The sequence below is a fragment of the Phaseolus vulgaris genome, chromosome 5, assembly GCF_051622355.1.
Source record: "Phaseolus vulgaris cultivar YP4 chromosome 5, ASM5162235v1, whole genome shotgun sequence".
Taxonomy (NCBI): domain Eukaryota; kingdom Viridiplantae; phylum Streptophyta; class Magnoliopsida; order Fabales; family Fabaceae; genus Phaseolus; species Phaseolus vulgaris.
Window position 1 is genome coordinate 20926967 of NC_143502.1, and position 17149 is coordinate 20944115.

The 17149-nt window shown below is 38.9% G+C and overlaps 1 protein-coding gene across 3 annotated transcripts; it reads right to left on the minus strand.

Annotated features, from left to right (window-relative positions):
* Nucleotides 1-4886: 4886 nt before the first annotated feature.
* On the minus strand, nucleotides 4887-16851 carry LOC137835287 (nuclear/nucleolar GTPase 2). 3 transcript variants are annotated; one of them, XM_068643731.2, is made up of 7 exons: nucleotides 8340-9371; nucleotides 8151-8245; nucleotides 7873-8001; nucleotides 7556-7696; nucleotides 6725-6825; nucleotides 6387-6444; nucleotides 4887-5724 (listed from the first exon to the last, which is right to left on the minus strand). In XM_068643731.2, exon 7 carries the CDS (start codon nucleotides 5704-5706, stop codon nucleotides 5350-5352), a length of 357 nt encoding a protein of 118 aa, XP_068499832.2. In that variant the 5' UTR covers nucleotides 5707-5724; nucleotides 6387-6444; nucleotides 6725-6825; nucleotides 7556-7696; nucleotides 7873-8001; nucleotides 8151-8245; nucleotides 8340-9371; the 3' UTR covers nucleotides 4887-5349. The 3 variants fall into 3 exon arrangements, with proteins under 3 accessions (XP_068499832.2, XP_068499833.2, XP_090158260.1); XM_068643732.2 differs by lacking the exons at nucleotides 4887-5724; nucleotides 6387-6444; nucleotides 6725-6825; nucleotides 8151-8245; nucleotides 8340-9371 and adding exons at nucleotides 15619-15748; nucleotides 15849-15982; nucleotides 16080-16836 and having other exon boundaries at nucleotides 7557-7696; XM_090302134.1 differs by lacking the exons at nucleotides 4887-5724; nucleotides 6387-6444; nucleotides 6725-6825; ... (2 more) ...; nucleotides 8151-8245; nucleotides 8340-9371 and adding exons at nucleotides 13570-15049; nucleotides 15619-15748; nucleotides 15849-15982; nucleotides 16080-16851.
* Between the last annotated feature and the right edge of the window lie 298 nt (nucleotides 16852-17149).

Genomic DNA, 17149 nt, shown 5'->3' on the forward strand with positions numbered 1-17149 from the left:
TCAGGATGAACCGGGCAGTTTTCTGCTTCATGGTTTTTTCAGACCTGGGACTACATGTACCATTAAGCAGATATTCTTTGATTGGGGTGATCCAGGTGTATTCCGAGTCGATCATTAGACATTCTTGTAGGTCGATGCTCGGCCGTGCAAGCGTTACATAGATTACCGACTCGTGTACTCCTTTACTTTTTGTGGTTGCCAACCGGGATAAGGCGTCCGCGCGAGTGTTGTGATCGCGTCGGACGTGTTGCAAGGATATTTTCGAAAAGGTATTCATCAACTGTTTGACGAAGTGGTAGTACTGCTACAGCAAGCTTTCCCGTACTTCGTACTCGTCATTGAGCTGACCGATGACGAGTCTGGAATCACTTTTACAAATTAATCTAGTGATTTCCAATTCTTGGGCTAAGTGTAAGCCGGCTATAAGGGCCTCGTACTCAGCTTGGTTGTTGGAAGTTTTGAATTCAAATTTCAAAGCTTGTTCAATAACAATCTCGCCGGGTCCTTCCAACACGACTCCAGCGCCGCACGACCGTTCATTGGAGGAGCCGTCAACGTGTAGAATCCAAGATGGATGTTCGTCCTTGGCCAAGAAAGGGGTGAGTTCGGCTGCGAAGTCGGCAAGGGCTTGCGACTTGATGGCCCCTCTTGGCTGGTACTGTATATGGAATTCTGATAATTCTATCGCCCAACTAATCATTTGTCCGGCTAAGTCTGGTTTGGCCAGAATCTTCATGATAAGGTAGTTCGTCCGAACAATAATGCGATGGTTTTGAAAATACATGCGCATTCGTCGGGCTCTAATGATTAGAGCCATGGCCACCTTTTCAATCGTCTGGTATCGAACCTCGGCGCCATGGAGGGCGCGGCTGACGAAATAAACTGGACGTTCTTCGGAATTAATCTCTTGGACCAAGACCGAACTAACAGCTTCGTTTGAAATGGCTAGGTAGACTATAATCGGCTCTCGGGCGTCCGGTTTCTGGATGACCGGTGGGGAGGATAAAAAAGTTTTTAATTGAAGGAAGATTTCTTCACATTCGGTTGTCCAGTCGAAGCGAGATGCTTTTTTCAATAATCGGGCTATGGGTCTCGTCTTTTCTGCGAGTTTAGGGACAAACCTCGACAGAGCGGTGAGCCGGCCAATGAGTCTCTGAATTTCTTTAATGGAACTGGGGCTCCTCATCTCGGAAATGGCTTGACATTTCTCTGGATTAGTTTCTATGCCACGGTGAGTAAGCATAAAACCTAAGAACTTTCCTCCCTCAACGTCGAACGCGCATTTGTCAGGATTGAGTCGCATTCGGTGCTGACGAAGAGCTTGGAAAACTTCTTTTAGGTCGGCGACATGTTGTTTACATGAGTCAGATTTGACAACAATATCATCAACGTAGACTTCGACATTCCGACCGATCATGTCGTGGAATACATGATCCATTAACCTTTGATAAGTGGCTCCCGCATTTTTGAGTCCGAAGGGCATAACTTCATAGTAGAAATTGTCGGAGTCGGTCATGAAGGCCGTCTTTTTTCGATCGGCCGGGTGCATTTGGATTTGATTGTAACCTGAGTAGGCATCAAGGAAACTGAGGATGTGATGTCCGGCCGCCCCATCGACTAGACGATCAATGGTAGGTAGAGGATAAGAGTCTTTTGGACATGCTTTATTGAGATCCGTGTAGTCAACGCACATTCGCCATTTTCCATTCGCTTTCTTTACCATAACTACATTGGCTAGCCATGTGGTGTAATGGGCTTTCCGAATGAATCCAGCTTGTAACAATTTATCAGCTTCGTTACGTGCGGCTTGGCGTCGTTCCTCTCCTAGATTTCGTTTCTTTTGAGCTACCGGCCTAGCTTCTTTATACAGTGATAATCGGTGAGTGATGACCTGTGGGTCTACGCCAGGCATGTCAGCGGCCGTCCATGCGAAAAGATCAGCATTTTTAACAAGCGTCGTGTCGATGGCCACTCGCGTCCGACTTCAGTGAGGTGCCAATAAGTGTAGCGTGGCAATCATCGCGAAGTGGGAATGGATGCAAGTCTTCTCCTGCTTCCATACGGGGATCGTCCATACGAGGGTCGAGATCAACAAGGGCTATCATCTGACGACGGGACATGCGCATTTCGGAATACCGAGTCAGGGATCGTCCTCTTTTTTGCGGGAGTCGGTCGTCTGGATTGGTCGTGTAGAGCCGCCGAGTTGGCTCACTTTTCAAACTCGCGACATAACATTCTCTAGCGGTTTTTTGATCGACATGGATTGTTGCAATGTCGTCATTTGCCGAAGGGAACTTCATGGCTAAGTGTGGGGTGGAAACAATGGCTTTTAATCTGTTGATGGACGGACGGCCGAGCAGGATGTTGTAGGAAGTTTGGGCGTTAACCACAAGATACCGTACGTTTATTGTTTTATGGAGACCGTCTTCCTCACCAAAGGTTGTATACAAGTCTATATACCCCTTAGTGTCGACCCGTTCACCTGAGAACCCTACAATTTGTTCGTTATAGGGTTGAATATCTGCTTCTGGGATGCGCATTTTCTTGAAGATTTCCCAGTATAATATATCGACCGAGCTACCTTGGTCCACCAAAGTCTTGGCAATTGCGAACTTGTCAATTTCCACAGTGATTACCATAGGGTCGTCTTGGGCTGGATCTGTGGCTGTGAAGTCATCATCAGTGAAAGTGATCGGGGGTATGTGTGGGCGCCTTCTCGTAGTAGCATGAGCGGACTGAATGTCCCGGAGATGTTTCTTTCGGGCGGAATTTGAGCACCCGCCACCGGCAAAGCCTCCGGCTATGTAATTTGTTTCGTGGTTTGGTTCGCCCAAGGTAACGGGTTCAGCAATCATATTGATGACTTCGCGGACTTGTTGACGAGGGCGGGCGTTTCGGTCGGGACTTGTGTTGCGGGCGCGTGTACGCCGAACGGGGCTTTCACTGCGTTTCCGCGAAGCCTGGCTATGGTCAGTTCGGCGTTTGTAATCATTACGGTATGACCGGTCGTCACCACGGGATGAAAGGTCGGTACTTCGTGGTGGGGATCTTGAATTCCTTGTCTTCTTGACGAACTGCCGCAGATGGCCAGCCTGGATGAGCTCTTCGATTTTGTCCTTCAACGCTTGAGATCCCTCGGTCGTGTGGCCGAAATTACGATGGTACTGGCAATGCTTAGCAGTATCTACATTCGGTGGTGTTTGATATCGTTTTAGTGTCGGAATTAAATCCGTTTGTAGTGCTTCATCTAGGGCTCGTCCCCTCGGAACAGTTAAAGGGGTGTAACTGTTAAACCTGGGGATTCGGCCTCCTCTGTTCCGTTCGGACCTTGGAGTGGTTCAGACAGTCCGTTCGGTCTCGATTTCTCTTTCTTTGCTCGGGGTTTGGTCTTTGAGGACTCCGGATCCGACGACTTTGAACCGTTGGTGATAGTCAATGTGTTCCTCGATTTGCATGAATTTGGTTGCTCAAGTTCAAAGGTCTTCCATGTCTTGAGGCGGCTTCTTGATGAGACTTTCGGTAAAACGGCTCGGCCGGATGGCCGAAACCAAATGGTGTAATGCAACTTCCTGTTTGAGCCCTCGGATATTCATACATGCTTTGTTGAACCTATCTAAAAAGGTTCTGAGAGATTCACCTTTTTCTTGTTGTACCGCTAGGAAAGACATGGAGGACATGTTATGCGGTCGGCTGGTGGCATATTGAGTAGAGAATTTTGCGGCTAAGACGTCAAAGTCATCAATGGAATTCGGAGGCAGCTCTGTAAACCAGGTAAGAGGTTCTCCCTGAAGCGACGTGGGGAATACTTTACACCACACATTGTTATCTGTGGTATACAAAGTCATTTGCGTCTTGTAAACATTTAAATGCTCGTCTGGGTCAGTCGAGCCGTCATAGAGTTTAATGGCGAAGCCTCTCCACTTGTCAGGAAGTGGTGTGGTGATGATTTCGTCTGTAAAAGGATGACCCCTTTTACTTAACTTTCTTTCGACTATTTCAGTTCTGGAAGCAGGATTGGTGTCGGTCGGTGTAGGTATGCGAGAGGTGGTTCGGTCGGCCGTATGGGATTGACCTTCTCGTTCGGGATTATCAACCTGTCGCTGGAGTTGTGCATTCTGCTCTCTCAATAAGGCGATTTCTTCCTCTTGACGGCGCCTGTCCTCTTCGTGTTGGCGACTGTCTTCAATCCCCTTTTGCCGCAATTCCTCCATCTGAGTTTGGAGGGTTTGAATCATAGTCATCTGTTCTGCCATAGCGTCGTTGTTGTTCCTTGTTGCAACCATTATACCTCAAAAATTGAAATCTTGCCTCGGCCCCACGATGGGCGCCAATTGTACTTGAGTGGAGAGATGGGGCCCAGGCACGGTCGGTTGACGTAGTATAATTGCTGACGTGTCGATCTTCTTCTCCTTCGGTCGGTCGCTCCTTCTTGGTGTCTCCTTCGGTCGGGCGGGGGAGGGTACCTGCGAAGGCACTCCGACGCTCAAGTAAGTAAGAAATTCTAAGTGTGATTCAGTAAGTGGATGAAAACGTACCTTTCTCTGGCTTGAGCACAGTATTTATAGGATTGCCTAATGGGCTTTCTATCCCTTGGACTTAGGGTGGTTATGGATAGGTCTTGCCAGTCGTGCTCCAGAATACCCGGGGAACATATCTTCTCTAAGCGTGTTCTCCTTATTTTTCGAAAGTGTATCTTAACTACTTTGGCTTGTTACATAAATGCCCTTGCATTTATTATGCATTCGGTCGGTCGACCACGTCTATCCAGTGTGTACCGGTACACATAATATTACAACTGTCATTACATCTTATTAAATAATTATAGTTTAAATATTTTATTATTAGAAAGTTATAATCAAATATGTTAAAGGTAGAATATCTGCAAATGAATGGAAAAATATTGGCTTGGCATTAAATTAGAAAATGTTGCATCATCCACGTTTACAACTTTGAATCATACGATGGTATATTTAAAAAGTAAAACAAAATTTCAACTAAGGCACAAAGCTATATCGATAAAATTAATGCTTAAATTAGTAACTAAAAATAAAACCAATGCTCAACAAACTAAACCTTCTGCCTGTTCTTAAGATCTCCTTGCACATATCTCACGAATACAAACATCAGGTTAGCCAAAACAACATTCCCGAAAGAAAAATCGATGCATTTGACAACCATCTTTGTGAGGTAGATGAAGCTGGCCTCAGAAATGATGCGAAGGGAAAAGGAGCTGTTCTCTTCCAAGCTTTAGAGGATGGAAATAGAACCAACTTATAATTTACATACAATTTTCCTAAAAGCTATAACTCCAATGCAACCAAAATTTATGACTCAATGGTTGGGTCCAGTTCAGCAAAGAAGCGGCTCAGATGGAATCTTAGTAGGTGAATCCTGTTCAGATGTGTCACTATCAGAAGCTGGAATATCTTCTGCATTGTGGTTAGGAGCTTGGTCAGTCGCCTCCCCCTTCAACTCATTCTCACTATACAAATCTTTTTGAACAGGGACACTTATTTGCTGCTGAGACGAAAGAACATCTGCGATAGCCTTAATAGCAGCAGATGCTTCATTGCCATCAACTGCATCATCTATGTCAACCCCATTAACATTAGGTTCCTCAGACTCTTCTTCCTGCTTAGGAGGAGGAACAAAAAACGGAAGTCTACCCCTCTGCCAGTCATGAAGAACCATCTTTGCTCCAGTCATCAGGTCAGGTTCACCACCCTGAAACAACCAATATAGGAAACAGTCACACAGAAGTACGATATCCTATTTCGCCCAGAGAGAGATAAACTAAAACAGAAGTCTCATTCCATTGGATGGGGTCAATTAAAAGGATCACAAGACACCATTCAGTTCAGTAGCGGAGCAAAAAGGTTAAAAAAAAAAACACCGAGCAGGTTGGATAAAAGAATCAAACAATTCATCTGATTTACACGTCTTAATGGGTCTTCTACTCTCCACATGCACAAAAAATAGCAGGTTGGATAAAAGAATCAAACAATTCATCTGATTTACACGTCTTAATGGGTCTTCTACTCTCCACATGCACAAAAAATTGAATGCAAGATTGCGGGTTTTACAGCCTCCCTGTAAACTCCCCCCCTAAAACTTGGCAAACTGCTGTCTTTGGGGGGGTTACTAAATTGCATCTCTCTCGTTTTATACAATAGAAGCAGACTATGAAGAGATGAAACGTGTTCCTTCGGTTCATTATTGGCTTTTGACTCTCAATAGGCATCCCATACTAAGAGTATACACATATCTAGTCTTTGCCGAATTCAGCAGAGCCAAAATACATTACCATAGCAGTTGCTTGCCTCGACAACAGTGCAATCATGAAATAACTTAGATATTAAACTAAGAATTCAGATTAACTAAAATACCTTCAGAAGTTTGCCACTTGATTTGCAAAGCTGCAGTAAGAAGTCATTTTCGTCATCCCTGGTGGCAACAAAAAAATCTTATGAGATGCCAGAAGAGAAAACAGGGTGAAAAGTTGCCATGATATATAATACTGTCAGTTTTCGTTTGCCTATAATTTTGCTTGTATACCATGGCATAAAAATGTTCTCTATCAACTACTACAGCTCCTTATCAGAGATGAAGAATGATCATATGATTGGCAAACTTAGGATATTTTCATCAAACAAACACATGAATACAAAAGGACACACTTAGTTAACCAGGTCGACACCATTAACTTCAGGAGACAGAGCCATACCACTCTTTTATTTTATATGCTCTCTCCAAATGTGTTTTCTTCACACGTTTCAAAACCTCACCTATATGGTCTGCAGCATCTTTCAAATTAGTTACACGCACCTGAAAGTAACATGTATTAGCATGACTGTATTGATTAATAGTAATAATATAATTACCAACTACAGCAAAATTAATTCCACTACTACAAGCAAAAGCAAGGAGTAAATTATCCACTGGACAAGAAAACAAGTATGAGTCCTAAAAATGACAATAGAATATCACGTGACCAAATAAAAGCTATGATGGTTCAGGAGATGCCAGGTTGAAACTAACTTCATCTCACTCAAGATACTATCATATTTCACCAATGGATAGCCACCATTCTGACAAATCAACAAGGGAGAAACAAAACTAACCACCATCATATTTTAATGACATCAAAGTTTTTTAACAGAATAACTAGTGTGTCGTTACATGGATATAACACCAAATTAAGTAATATACTAGTCATTCAGCCTTTCAAAATAAAAGAATAGTTTCCTAGACTATGGCCCAACAAATCAAAACAAATAAACTAAAACAACCAAACAAAATAGATGATATCACAGGAGACAACTAGGTTGATTAGATTTCATTAACCCATGTCCCTAAACAGTTGCTCAACAATATTAGCAAATTACAACAATGAAACTATTCCTCACTTGGTGAAATTGCCTACAAGGATTAAAGGACTACATCTATTAATTAAATTAACTCTAATTAAATTACCACTAAAAAAATAGTCTAAAACAAAACATTCTTTATAAAAGCACATGACAACCAAAATTAGAGAAAGCAGAAGGTAACATACCACACCCTTTAACACAACATCTGTTTCAGAATCCTTGTTGTGGTAGACTACACCTGGACAATCAATCAAAAAGATTCTCTTTGTAAGTGTTATATACTGCCAGACTTTCGTTTCCCCTGGAATTGGAGCAACCTTGCAGACCTTTTATAACATATAATTGGATACACATTAGTCAATTTGTTAAAGTGATTATTCCACAACAATAATTTAAAACTAAACAAGATTAGTGATTCTATGCTTGCATTCATGTCCACATAAATGCACAAACAACAGCTTAAGCAAAAAATGAGAAGCATTAAAGGAGATAGAAGTATTACATTCTTTGTACGCTAAGTGTTGATTACTGATGACTTCCCAACATTTGGATATCCAAAAAATCCAACAGATATTGCTTGCTTATCCCGTTTCAAATGTGCAAATTGTCTAAGTACAGATAGAAGAGAACCCTACGCACAATAATGACAAATAAGAAAATAGCACATAGCAGGAGATGCAGAATAGCTATATCAAGTTTCAGTTATATTTCTTTCATAAATTAACAAAATTGGCACATAAAGCAAACAAATTAAATGAAGATCAGGCGTATCAGAAATACTTTTCCAAAGGACTTGTTAATGTTTGCATGGAATGCCAGAGTTGGAAATTCTTTAGACAAAACTCTAAGCCATCCCTTTGTTGCCCAAGCAGGAACTAGATCACATTGAAAAGGGGGAAATAAAATTAAGTTAGCTTTAAGTCACATAATAGCAATGTAGGGCACTTAACATTTCCATGTTTTACATACCTTGGTAATGATCAATTACCATCTCAATGTCCCAACGAAAGATCTATTGATGGAAGAGGCCCCAAATTACCATCTCAATGTCCCAACGAAAGATCTATTGATGGAAGAGGCCCCAGCACCCAAAAGAGCGTCTAGGACCACCCTTGCATGAAAGGCAACTAAGAGAGCGTCTAGGACCAACCTTGCATAGAGGGCACCCACAAGAAGCGTCTAGGCCACACAAGAAGCGAAAAAAGAGAATTGACATCCAAGAAGGTTGACGTCCAAGAAGGCCCAACAAAGTGTAGCTTAGTCTTAATTGTGGTGTAAATAGCATAGCCTTGTGAAACTTTGTTTAATTTCTGCAAATTAGGATTAAGGAGGAGTTAACCTAGATTAGCTACGGTTTCTAGAACCTCCCCACTAATCTAGGACCAGCCATGTGCAAGTTAGAAGGCCATGTGCACCCATGTGCCATGTGCTCCATGTGCCTCCATGTGCTCCTTCATTTGCATGTCATTTAGATTACATTTCATTTGTATTTGGCTCTTCAAATTCCAGCCCTCCAATCCTATATAAGGAGGTGCTTGGCTCTCATTTTGTAAGATTGAATACAGTATTGTTATGCTGTCAAATTTGTGTCATACACTACTCTTTGCCTAGCATCTAGGTTTTAATCTTCACTTCATCACCTTCAAAGGGGCTGGCCGAACCTCCCCAATTCCCCACTCTCATGCACCTTCAAGGCACCCATACTTCCTAGGAAGGCCTTGCTTCATCTCCTCCACAAGCTTACGCAAGTTCATCACCAAAACGCAAAGAAGAGCTCAAAGGAATGTCATCATTTGGTATCTAGAGCTATGGTTCTTCAAAGATGAGTATCTCTTTGCATTTTTCTTTTTGAGTTCTTCTTTCTCCAAGTTGTCTTGCTGTTTTTGTGTTTTAATATGATTTGAATGCTTGTTTATTCATTTCAATCGGTGGGTTTTGTTCAAAATTGTGCTTGAACATCTCTTTTCAATTGTGTAGGATTCTTGATATCTTTGTGTTGCTGTTTTTTATTTTTGGGTATTTGAGTGTTGCTTGAAATTTCATTTGGATCATATGATGTTCTTGAGTCTTTTCATTTTATGAATTCATAAGTTTTGTCTAAGTCACGTGTTTCCATATTTGTCAACAAATCCTAGTAGTACTCTTCTTGATTTATTTGTTTGAATGCTTGATCTGAAATCTGCTTTGTTTTGATCCTTTGGTGCTTTTTTTAATTGTAGTTTGAGTTCTTATTTGTGTGCTAGATCCACACAAATTCCATCACATTTTTTTTCCATTGTGTTTTTGTTGATATATCATTCTGTTTTTTATTCCAGATTTCAGAATCCCCTGTTTTCACAAATCTGTTTTGGCTGTTTTGCTTTATGAAAATTAAATACATCATAAGAAAATTATGAGCCTCTGGATTTCACTAAATTGAGGTGTTAGCAAAAGAACAAAAAAAGAATCAGTTGAAAAAAAGAAATAGAAAAAAAAGATAAATCTTACAAAAAGAGTGTGCAATCCTAACGCTACATCTGGCGGTTTTGAGCACTGATTTTAAAAAAATTATTAAAATTAATTGGTGCATGCGTTTGGAGTGAAACCAACGCCAAAAGTTTGTTAAGATCTTGATTTGTTTGTGTATCAATTTTCATAAGCAAATACAAAAGAGTCAGCTCAGCATAAATCTTTAAAAGTCACGCATTCTGGACCACAACATTTTTCAGTGGTGCTGTTTTTGGTTTTTAAATCAAATCTAGTGTTATTCCTTAGGTTCCTTTTGTGTGTCATCCATTATTTGAGTGTTTTTTTTATTTGCTTGTCCATTTCATTCTGAACTCCTTCTAGTTGTGTCAATATTAATTCCAATTGTAGTGGTGCTATTTTCAAATTTTATTTGTTTCTTGCTTTATTTTCTTGACCTCTAAGCTTTGTTGGTGGATTATTATTAATTGGTGCTTATTGAGTGGGATTTGACTTGAGGAGAGTCTAGCTTTACTTAATAGGTGTTGTATTGAAGAATCTAATTACCTAATTCCAAGAGGATCAAGGCAAGGGGCAGCAACAAACACCATATCAAAAATACACCATACACTTTTGAAGGTCACAAACAAGAAGATCAACAACAAGCCAAGGGAGTACACTTTAACTTGTGCAACTTAATTTCTTTGCAAATTACTTTTGTTAATTAGTAGCTTAATCACGCAATTAGACGGTGAGTGTGTTTTCAAAGGCTTCAAGTGTCTAAGAAGCCTCACCTAGGATCGCCTAGTTTAAACTTTCTAGCTTAGCATTTGTTAATTGTTTTAATTACGCCATTTGCTTTTGTTAAACTTCGCTTAATTGTAGTGTTGCTTCCCACAAGGTCATTCAACAAGAAGGAAAAGTTGAAAATACCTTTGAAAATATGTTTCTTGTTGAACAACCTCAAAGCCTTACCTTTTGTAAAGGAACACATGCAAGATTATTAGTAGATTATTTTGATTATGTGAAGGTCAAGTTATCTATAGGCATCTACGAAGATAAATTTTTATGTGAGGTAGAGCTTAAAGAAACTTGGCATGTCTTATTGAGACAACCATTGCAAAATGTTAAAATTTCCATGATCAATGGTCGTATCAACGAGACTACCTTCACACATAAAAGAGAAATTCTTCATGAAGGAGAACTCATGAGCCAAATTAGAGTTGATAAAACTCTAGAGCTTTTAAAAGGAAAATTCTTTTGATCACCCATGAGAAAAGATGTTCAAAGACATTACCCTAGATACATTTCTTGTTTTAAAAATACATTTAAGGCAATGTCTCATGAACTCTATACTCCTTTACCTTTTGTAAATGATCCATGGGAAAACATAAGCCTAGATTTTATATTAGAGTTTCCTAGGACAACAAAAGGTTTTGATTCCATTTTTATGGACATGGATAAACTCTTCTCTAGAGAAGTGATAAATCTTCATAGTTTATCTCCAAGCATAGTATTGAAAAGAGCTCCAAACTTTAAAAACCATTTTTTGAGGATACTTCTAGAAAAACTTGGAACTAAGTTGTACTCTTCAAATTTTTATCATGCTCATAAGAATGGTCAAAATGAAATTGAAAACATAGTTCTTTCTACTATGCTTATAGTAATCATAAAAGGCTAACATACAATAGAGTAGTCCACAAGACTACTAATATTTCTACATTTGAAGTTGTATGTAGACTTAATCCTCTTTTCCCTTTTGATTTGTTATCATTTCCTATTCCACAAAGATTTGTGCCTAAGGAAAAAGTAACAAAAACCGAATATTTTAAAATGCATAAGAGGATTAGAGAACACATACAACAACCAAAAGAGAAATATTGTAAAAAGTTGCCAAAAACAAAAGAAAAATAAAAATGGCAACTTCATAAAATTGATTTTTATACAACTGCTCAAACTAACTCATTTGCTTTGTTTGATGATTCCCATAGATGGACGTTTGATCCAGGAGGACGAGCTTAGTTGTCAACGCAAGAGGCTACTATCAGAGATCGACACTGTGGATCTGAGGATAGATTTTCTCAAGAAGGAGGAGATGATGGACACCATCCAGCCATATACATCCACCTACTTTTGACAAGGATGAAGCAATGGTTTTGAGGACAAATCCTTTTTTTCAAGAGGGAGGGAATGATGGAAGAGGCCTCAGCACCAACCCTCTGAGAGGCCACCAAAATGCTACATTAAGGCAATCACTAGAGTCATAGTCAAAGAGGGGTCAAGAGGACACATTTTACATGTCATAGACTCTAGTGTGTCATAGTTTTTCTTACTTTTCTAGTCAAAGTAGCATTGTTTAAATCTTTTTGTAAATATGATGAAACATGCAAAGTGGTACTTAAAAGGCTAAACTTAAATTTAATTAGAAATATCCATTTTTAAGTAAACTTAGGACCGGTCCAATTATCTAGACCTAATGGGCGTAAGTTCTAGACCAACCACACAAGGAAGGATTCTAGAACCTACCTCCATTTAGGTGTCACATTTCTCATGTGCTCCCATGTGCTCACATTTCTCATGTGCTTCTATGTGTTCACATTTGCATGTAATTTGGTTAGCATTTCCTCTTCATTTACATTTGCATTTCAAGTCCTCCAAAGCTATTTAAGGAGGAGCATACCTCATGTTTTGATAAGATTAATTTGAGTAATGAAATGCTGCCAAAATCTGTCATTTTTACTCCCTTACCTAAAATCTCTCTAGATTTAGGTCTTTAATCTTCAACACTTTCACCTACCAAAGAGAGTTGGTCGAACTTCTCTCACTCTCCTACTCTTCATGCACCTCCAAGACTACCACAACTCTTAGGAGAGCCTTGTTCCACCTACAACCCATTGAACTTCCGCAAACCACCACAAAAACCGTAAAAGAGAAGAGCTCAAGGCTATCAGAGGCTTCTTAGACACTTTGAGCCTTTGAAGACACACTCACCGTCTAATTCGTGATTAATCTACTAATTATCAAAAGTGAAGTGTAATTACAACTTAAAAAATGCAAAGAAATTAAATTGCACAAATTAAATTTCAACTGGCTAGGCTATACACTCCTTTAACTTGTTGTTACTCTTCTTTGTTGTGTCCTTCAAAGTGTATGGTGTATTTTGGTATTTGTATTTGTTGTTATCCCTTGCCTTGATCCTCTTATGATTTAAGCAATTAAATTCTCCAAAACAGTACCTACTAAGTAAAGCTAGACTCTCTTCAAGTCAATTTTTCACTCAACAAGCACCAATTGAAATTTATCCACCAACAATATAGAGGTCAAGAAAAGAAAGCAAGAAACAATTAAATTTTAAAAACAGCACCACTGCAATTGGATTTAAAGATATGACACAACTAGAAAGAGTTCAGAATGAAATTGGATAATCAAATAAAAATAGGCACACAAAAGGAACCTAAAGATTGACACTAGATTTGATTTGAAAAACCAAAACAGCACTACTGAAAATATTGTGGTTCAGAAAGCGTGACTTCAATGATTTATGCTGAGTTGGATATTTTGTATTTGCTTCTGAAAATTTAAACACCAACAATTCAATTTCTTAACAAACTTTTGGCGTTGGTTTCACACAAAGCACATGCACTAATTAATTGTGATAATTTTTCCAAAAACAATGTCCAATTACCGCCAGTTTCTAGCACCAGAATGCACTTTTTTTTGTGTGATTTATCTTTTTTTTTCTATTTCTCTTTTTCAACTGATTCTTTTTTTTGTCTTTTGCTAACGCTTCAAACCACTGAAATCCAGAATCTCATAATTTTCTTTTAACGTATTTAATTTTCATAAAACAAAACAGCCATAACAGAATTTGTTAAAGCAGAGGAATCTAAATCTGGAATTAAAAAACCGAATGAGATACTTCAAAAACACAATGGAATGAATGTGATAGAATTTGTATGGATCTAACATACAAATATGAACTCAAACTAAAAGGAAAAATGCACCAAAGGATCAAATCAATTCAGAATTCAAATTAAACACTCAAATCAAAACAAGAAACAAATGAATCAAGAAAAGTACTACTAAGATTTGTTTACAATTTTGGAATTACATGACTAGACAAAACTTATAGATCCAAAAAATAAAATGACTCAAACACATCATATGAACCGAACAGAAATTCAAGCAAGACTCAAATATCCTAAAATCAAAACAGCAACACAATTCACCATAGAATCCTACACAAAATTGAAAATAAGGTGCTCAAGAACAAATTGAACAATTTCTACCGATTGAAATGCTTAGAATAGCATCTAAATCATATTTAAAAACGTAAAAACAGCAAGACAACATGAACAAAAAGATGAACAACATGAAGATAAGAAGAACTCAAGCAGAAAAATGTAAAGAGACACTTATCTCTTGAAAACCATAGCTCTAGATACAAATGATGGCATTGAGCTCTTCTCTTTTACGGTTTTTGTGGTGGTTTGCGGAAGCTTCAATGGGTTGTAGGTGGAACAAGGATCTCCTAAGAGTTGTGGCAGCCTTGGGAGGTACATGAAGAGTAGGAGAGTCAAAAAGGTTCGGCCAACTCTCTTTGGTAGATGAAAGGGTTGAAGATTAAAGACCTAAATCTAGAGAGATTTTAGGCAAGGGAGTAAGAATGACACATTTTGGCAGCATTTCATTACTCAAATTAATCTTATCAAAACATGAGGTATGCTCCTCCTTAAATAGCCTTGGAGGACCTGAAATGCAAATGTAAATGAAGAGGAAATGCTAGCCAAATTACATGCAAATGTGAGCACATGGGAAATGTGAGCACATGGGAAATGTGGCACCTAAATGGAGGTAGGTTATAGAATCCTTCCTTATGTGGTTGATCTATAACTTACACCCATTAGGTCTAGATAATTGAGCCGGTCCTAAGTTTACTTAGAAATGGATATTTCTAATTAAACTTAGGTTTAGCCTTTTAAGTACCACTTTGCATGTTTCATCATATTTACAAAAAGATTTAAACAATGCTACTTTGACTAGAAAAGTAAGAAAAACTATGACACACTAGAGTCTATGACATGTAAAATGTATCCTCTTGACCCCTCTTTGACTATGACTCTAGTGATTGACTTAATGTAACATTTTGGTGGCCTCTCAAAGGGTTGGTGCTGGGGTCTCTTTCATCATCCATCCCCATCATCAACTTCTCCAGATGCACTAGAACTACGCTTCTGTTCAAAAACATATGCAAAGTACCATAACAAAGAAGGAATGATAAATAATCTCACACTAAGTAAAGCACAATTAATTTGTAGAAAGAAACTACAGATCACATAAAACAAGAATTCCCGCAAAATAAACAAAAAAGTTACTATTCAGTTTCAATTAAGTGAATCTGTTAAGTGCACCATCATAAAACAAGTAATAGACCAAGGGGTGCTTTAGATAAGAAACAAAATCTCAATTTAATAATATAACTTCTTGAGCTATTATTTCTAACTTCTACAAAAACATTTCCCATCTCCTGTTTTCTTAAGTGATCTGGTGAAATGTAGGACAAATAACTTTTAGAATAGTAAACTACTTTAGAAAAAGAGTTAACAAGACATAACTAAATAAACTTCTTTGTTCTTGAGATTTACTTCGTCGGAGAAACTTATGTAACCTTTATGAATTTTTTCACCCAGAAATAGTTTTTCTCAGAACATACACACCAGCAAACAGGTCCTAAACTTTTAAAGATAACAACACAACCCCGTTGCTCACCCAACCTACAAATTCACAGAGAAACCATCCTTACCTTGAGAACCATCAGCTTTCTTCAGCAAGGACTCGTAGTCAGCAGCCAAGAGGCTGGGGCGCTTTCTTTTGGTCTTAGGTCCAAAAGCATCTTGAAAAGGCTCTCTATCAAGCAGATGAACTCTAACTTGCTACATTCAAAATCCAAAACCATTACTAAATTAATTCTCATTTTTATATTAAAAACGCGCACAACTCTTTCACCAATCACGCAGAGCTTAACAAACAAACCTTCTGGTGATCATTGAGCAATGACAGCGGCAGTTTCTTCTCTTTAAGAATCACATTGTAATTACTCGACATGCGACTCTGCAGCTCTTCACGAAAGAACTCGAGCTCCTTCTGATTCACAACACGCGTATTCCCTGCGGATTGTAATATTCACAAGTTCAAGTTGATGAAACGCGATTATTGTTTTAAAATTAAGCATTTAAATGATTGTTGTTACGAAATTGGACATACCGAACCATCGGCGATAAGGTTGAATTCGTGTCAGGAAGATCCTTGGACTGAAACTCGTTGGAGAGGACTTTTCCTTTTCGATCGCGAACGGGCCTGGTCTTGTACATCTTGAGGCGGCGCACGGTGGCGGCGGAGCGCCTCTCCTTCTTCGAGTCATTGCTGCGGTTAACGTCGAGAGAGTGCTTCGGTTTGCCGGAGACGTTCACCTTCTTCTCTTGCTTCTTCGCCATTGCAGTCCATCTATAGAGAGATTCGAGTTGGTTTGTTACCACTGAGTTCTGTTGTATTACACACTTTTTTTTACGCTCTCCACGTGGTCGGAATTGCTAATGTGGCAAAGGGTGTGGTTGTAAATGTTATATATATATATATATGATATGTAGCAAAGGACACTTTCGTAATGTGATATAATATTTGAATATTTTGTAGAGAAAGGTTTTCGAGCAGAGTTAGAATTTGGCTTTGAGAGAGAAAGACGGAGAAACTTAGGTTTGAGAATGGTGTGAAAAGTTGGATTTCTCAATGTGGAGGGAGAATCGGGTGGTTGTAGGTGGCGGCGATATTGGAATCAGGCGGTTGTTGGTGGCGGTGGTGTTAGAATCGAGTCGAGCGGAGGAATGAGGGTAAGCGACGATGTTAGAAATCGAGCGGAGGGTAAGTGGCGTTCGTCAGACGGTGAGCAGCGTTCTGGTATTTGGTTGTGCGAGAACCCACGAAGGGTTTAGAGAAATTAGGATTTTGAGAAATTTGGGATAGTAATAAAATTAGGAATAAGAAAGTCAAGTTGTTAATTGAATTTATAAATTATTTCTAATAAAGCCAATTTTTAACGAGTTGAATGAGTGATTGTCCTGTAATAGGAAATATAGTATATCCATGGATTTCTTTTTGTAATTTCGCAGAAATTCATTATAGGGGAAATTATTGAAGGATTTCAAACTATTTACCTTATATTGCATACACATCAATTACATTATGATTATTTTTTTCATCACTTTGGGTCCTAATTAATACCTTTTACAGGAATATGATCTACAAAATTACAATAGAAGTTTACATATAAAGGATTA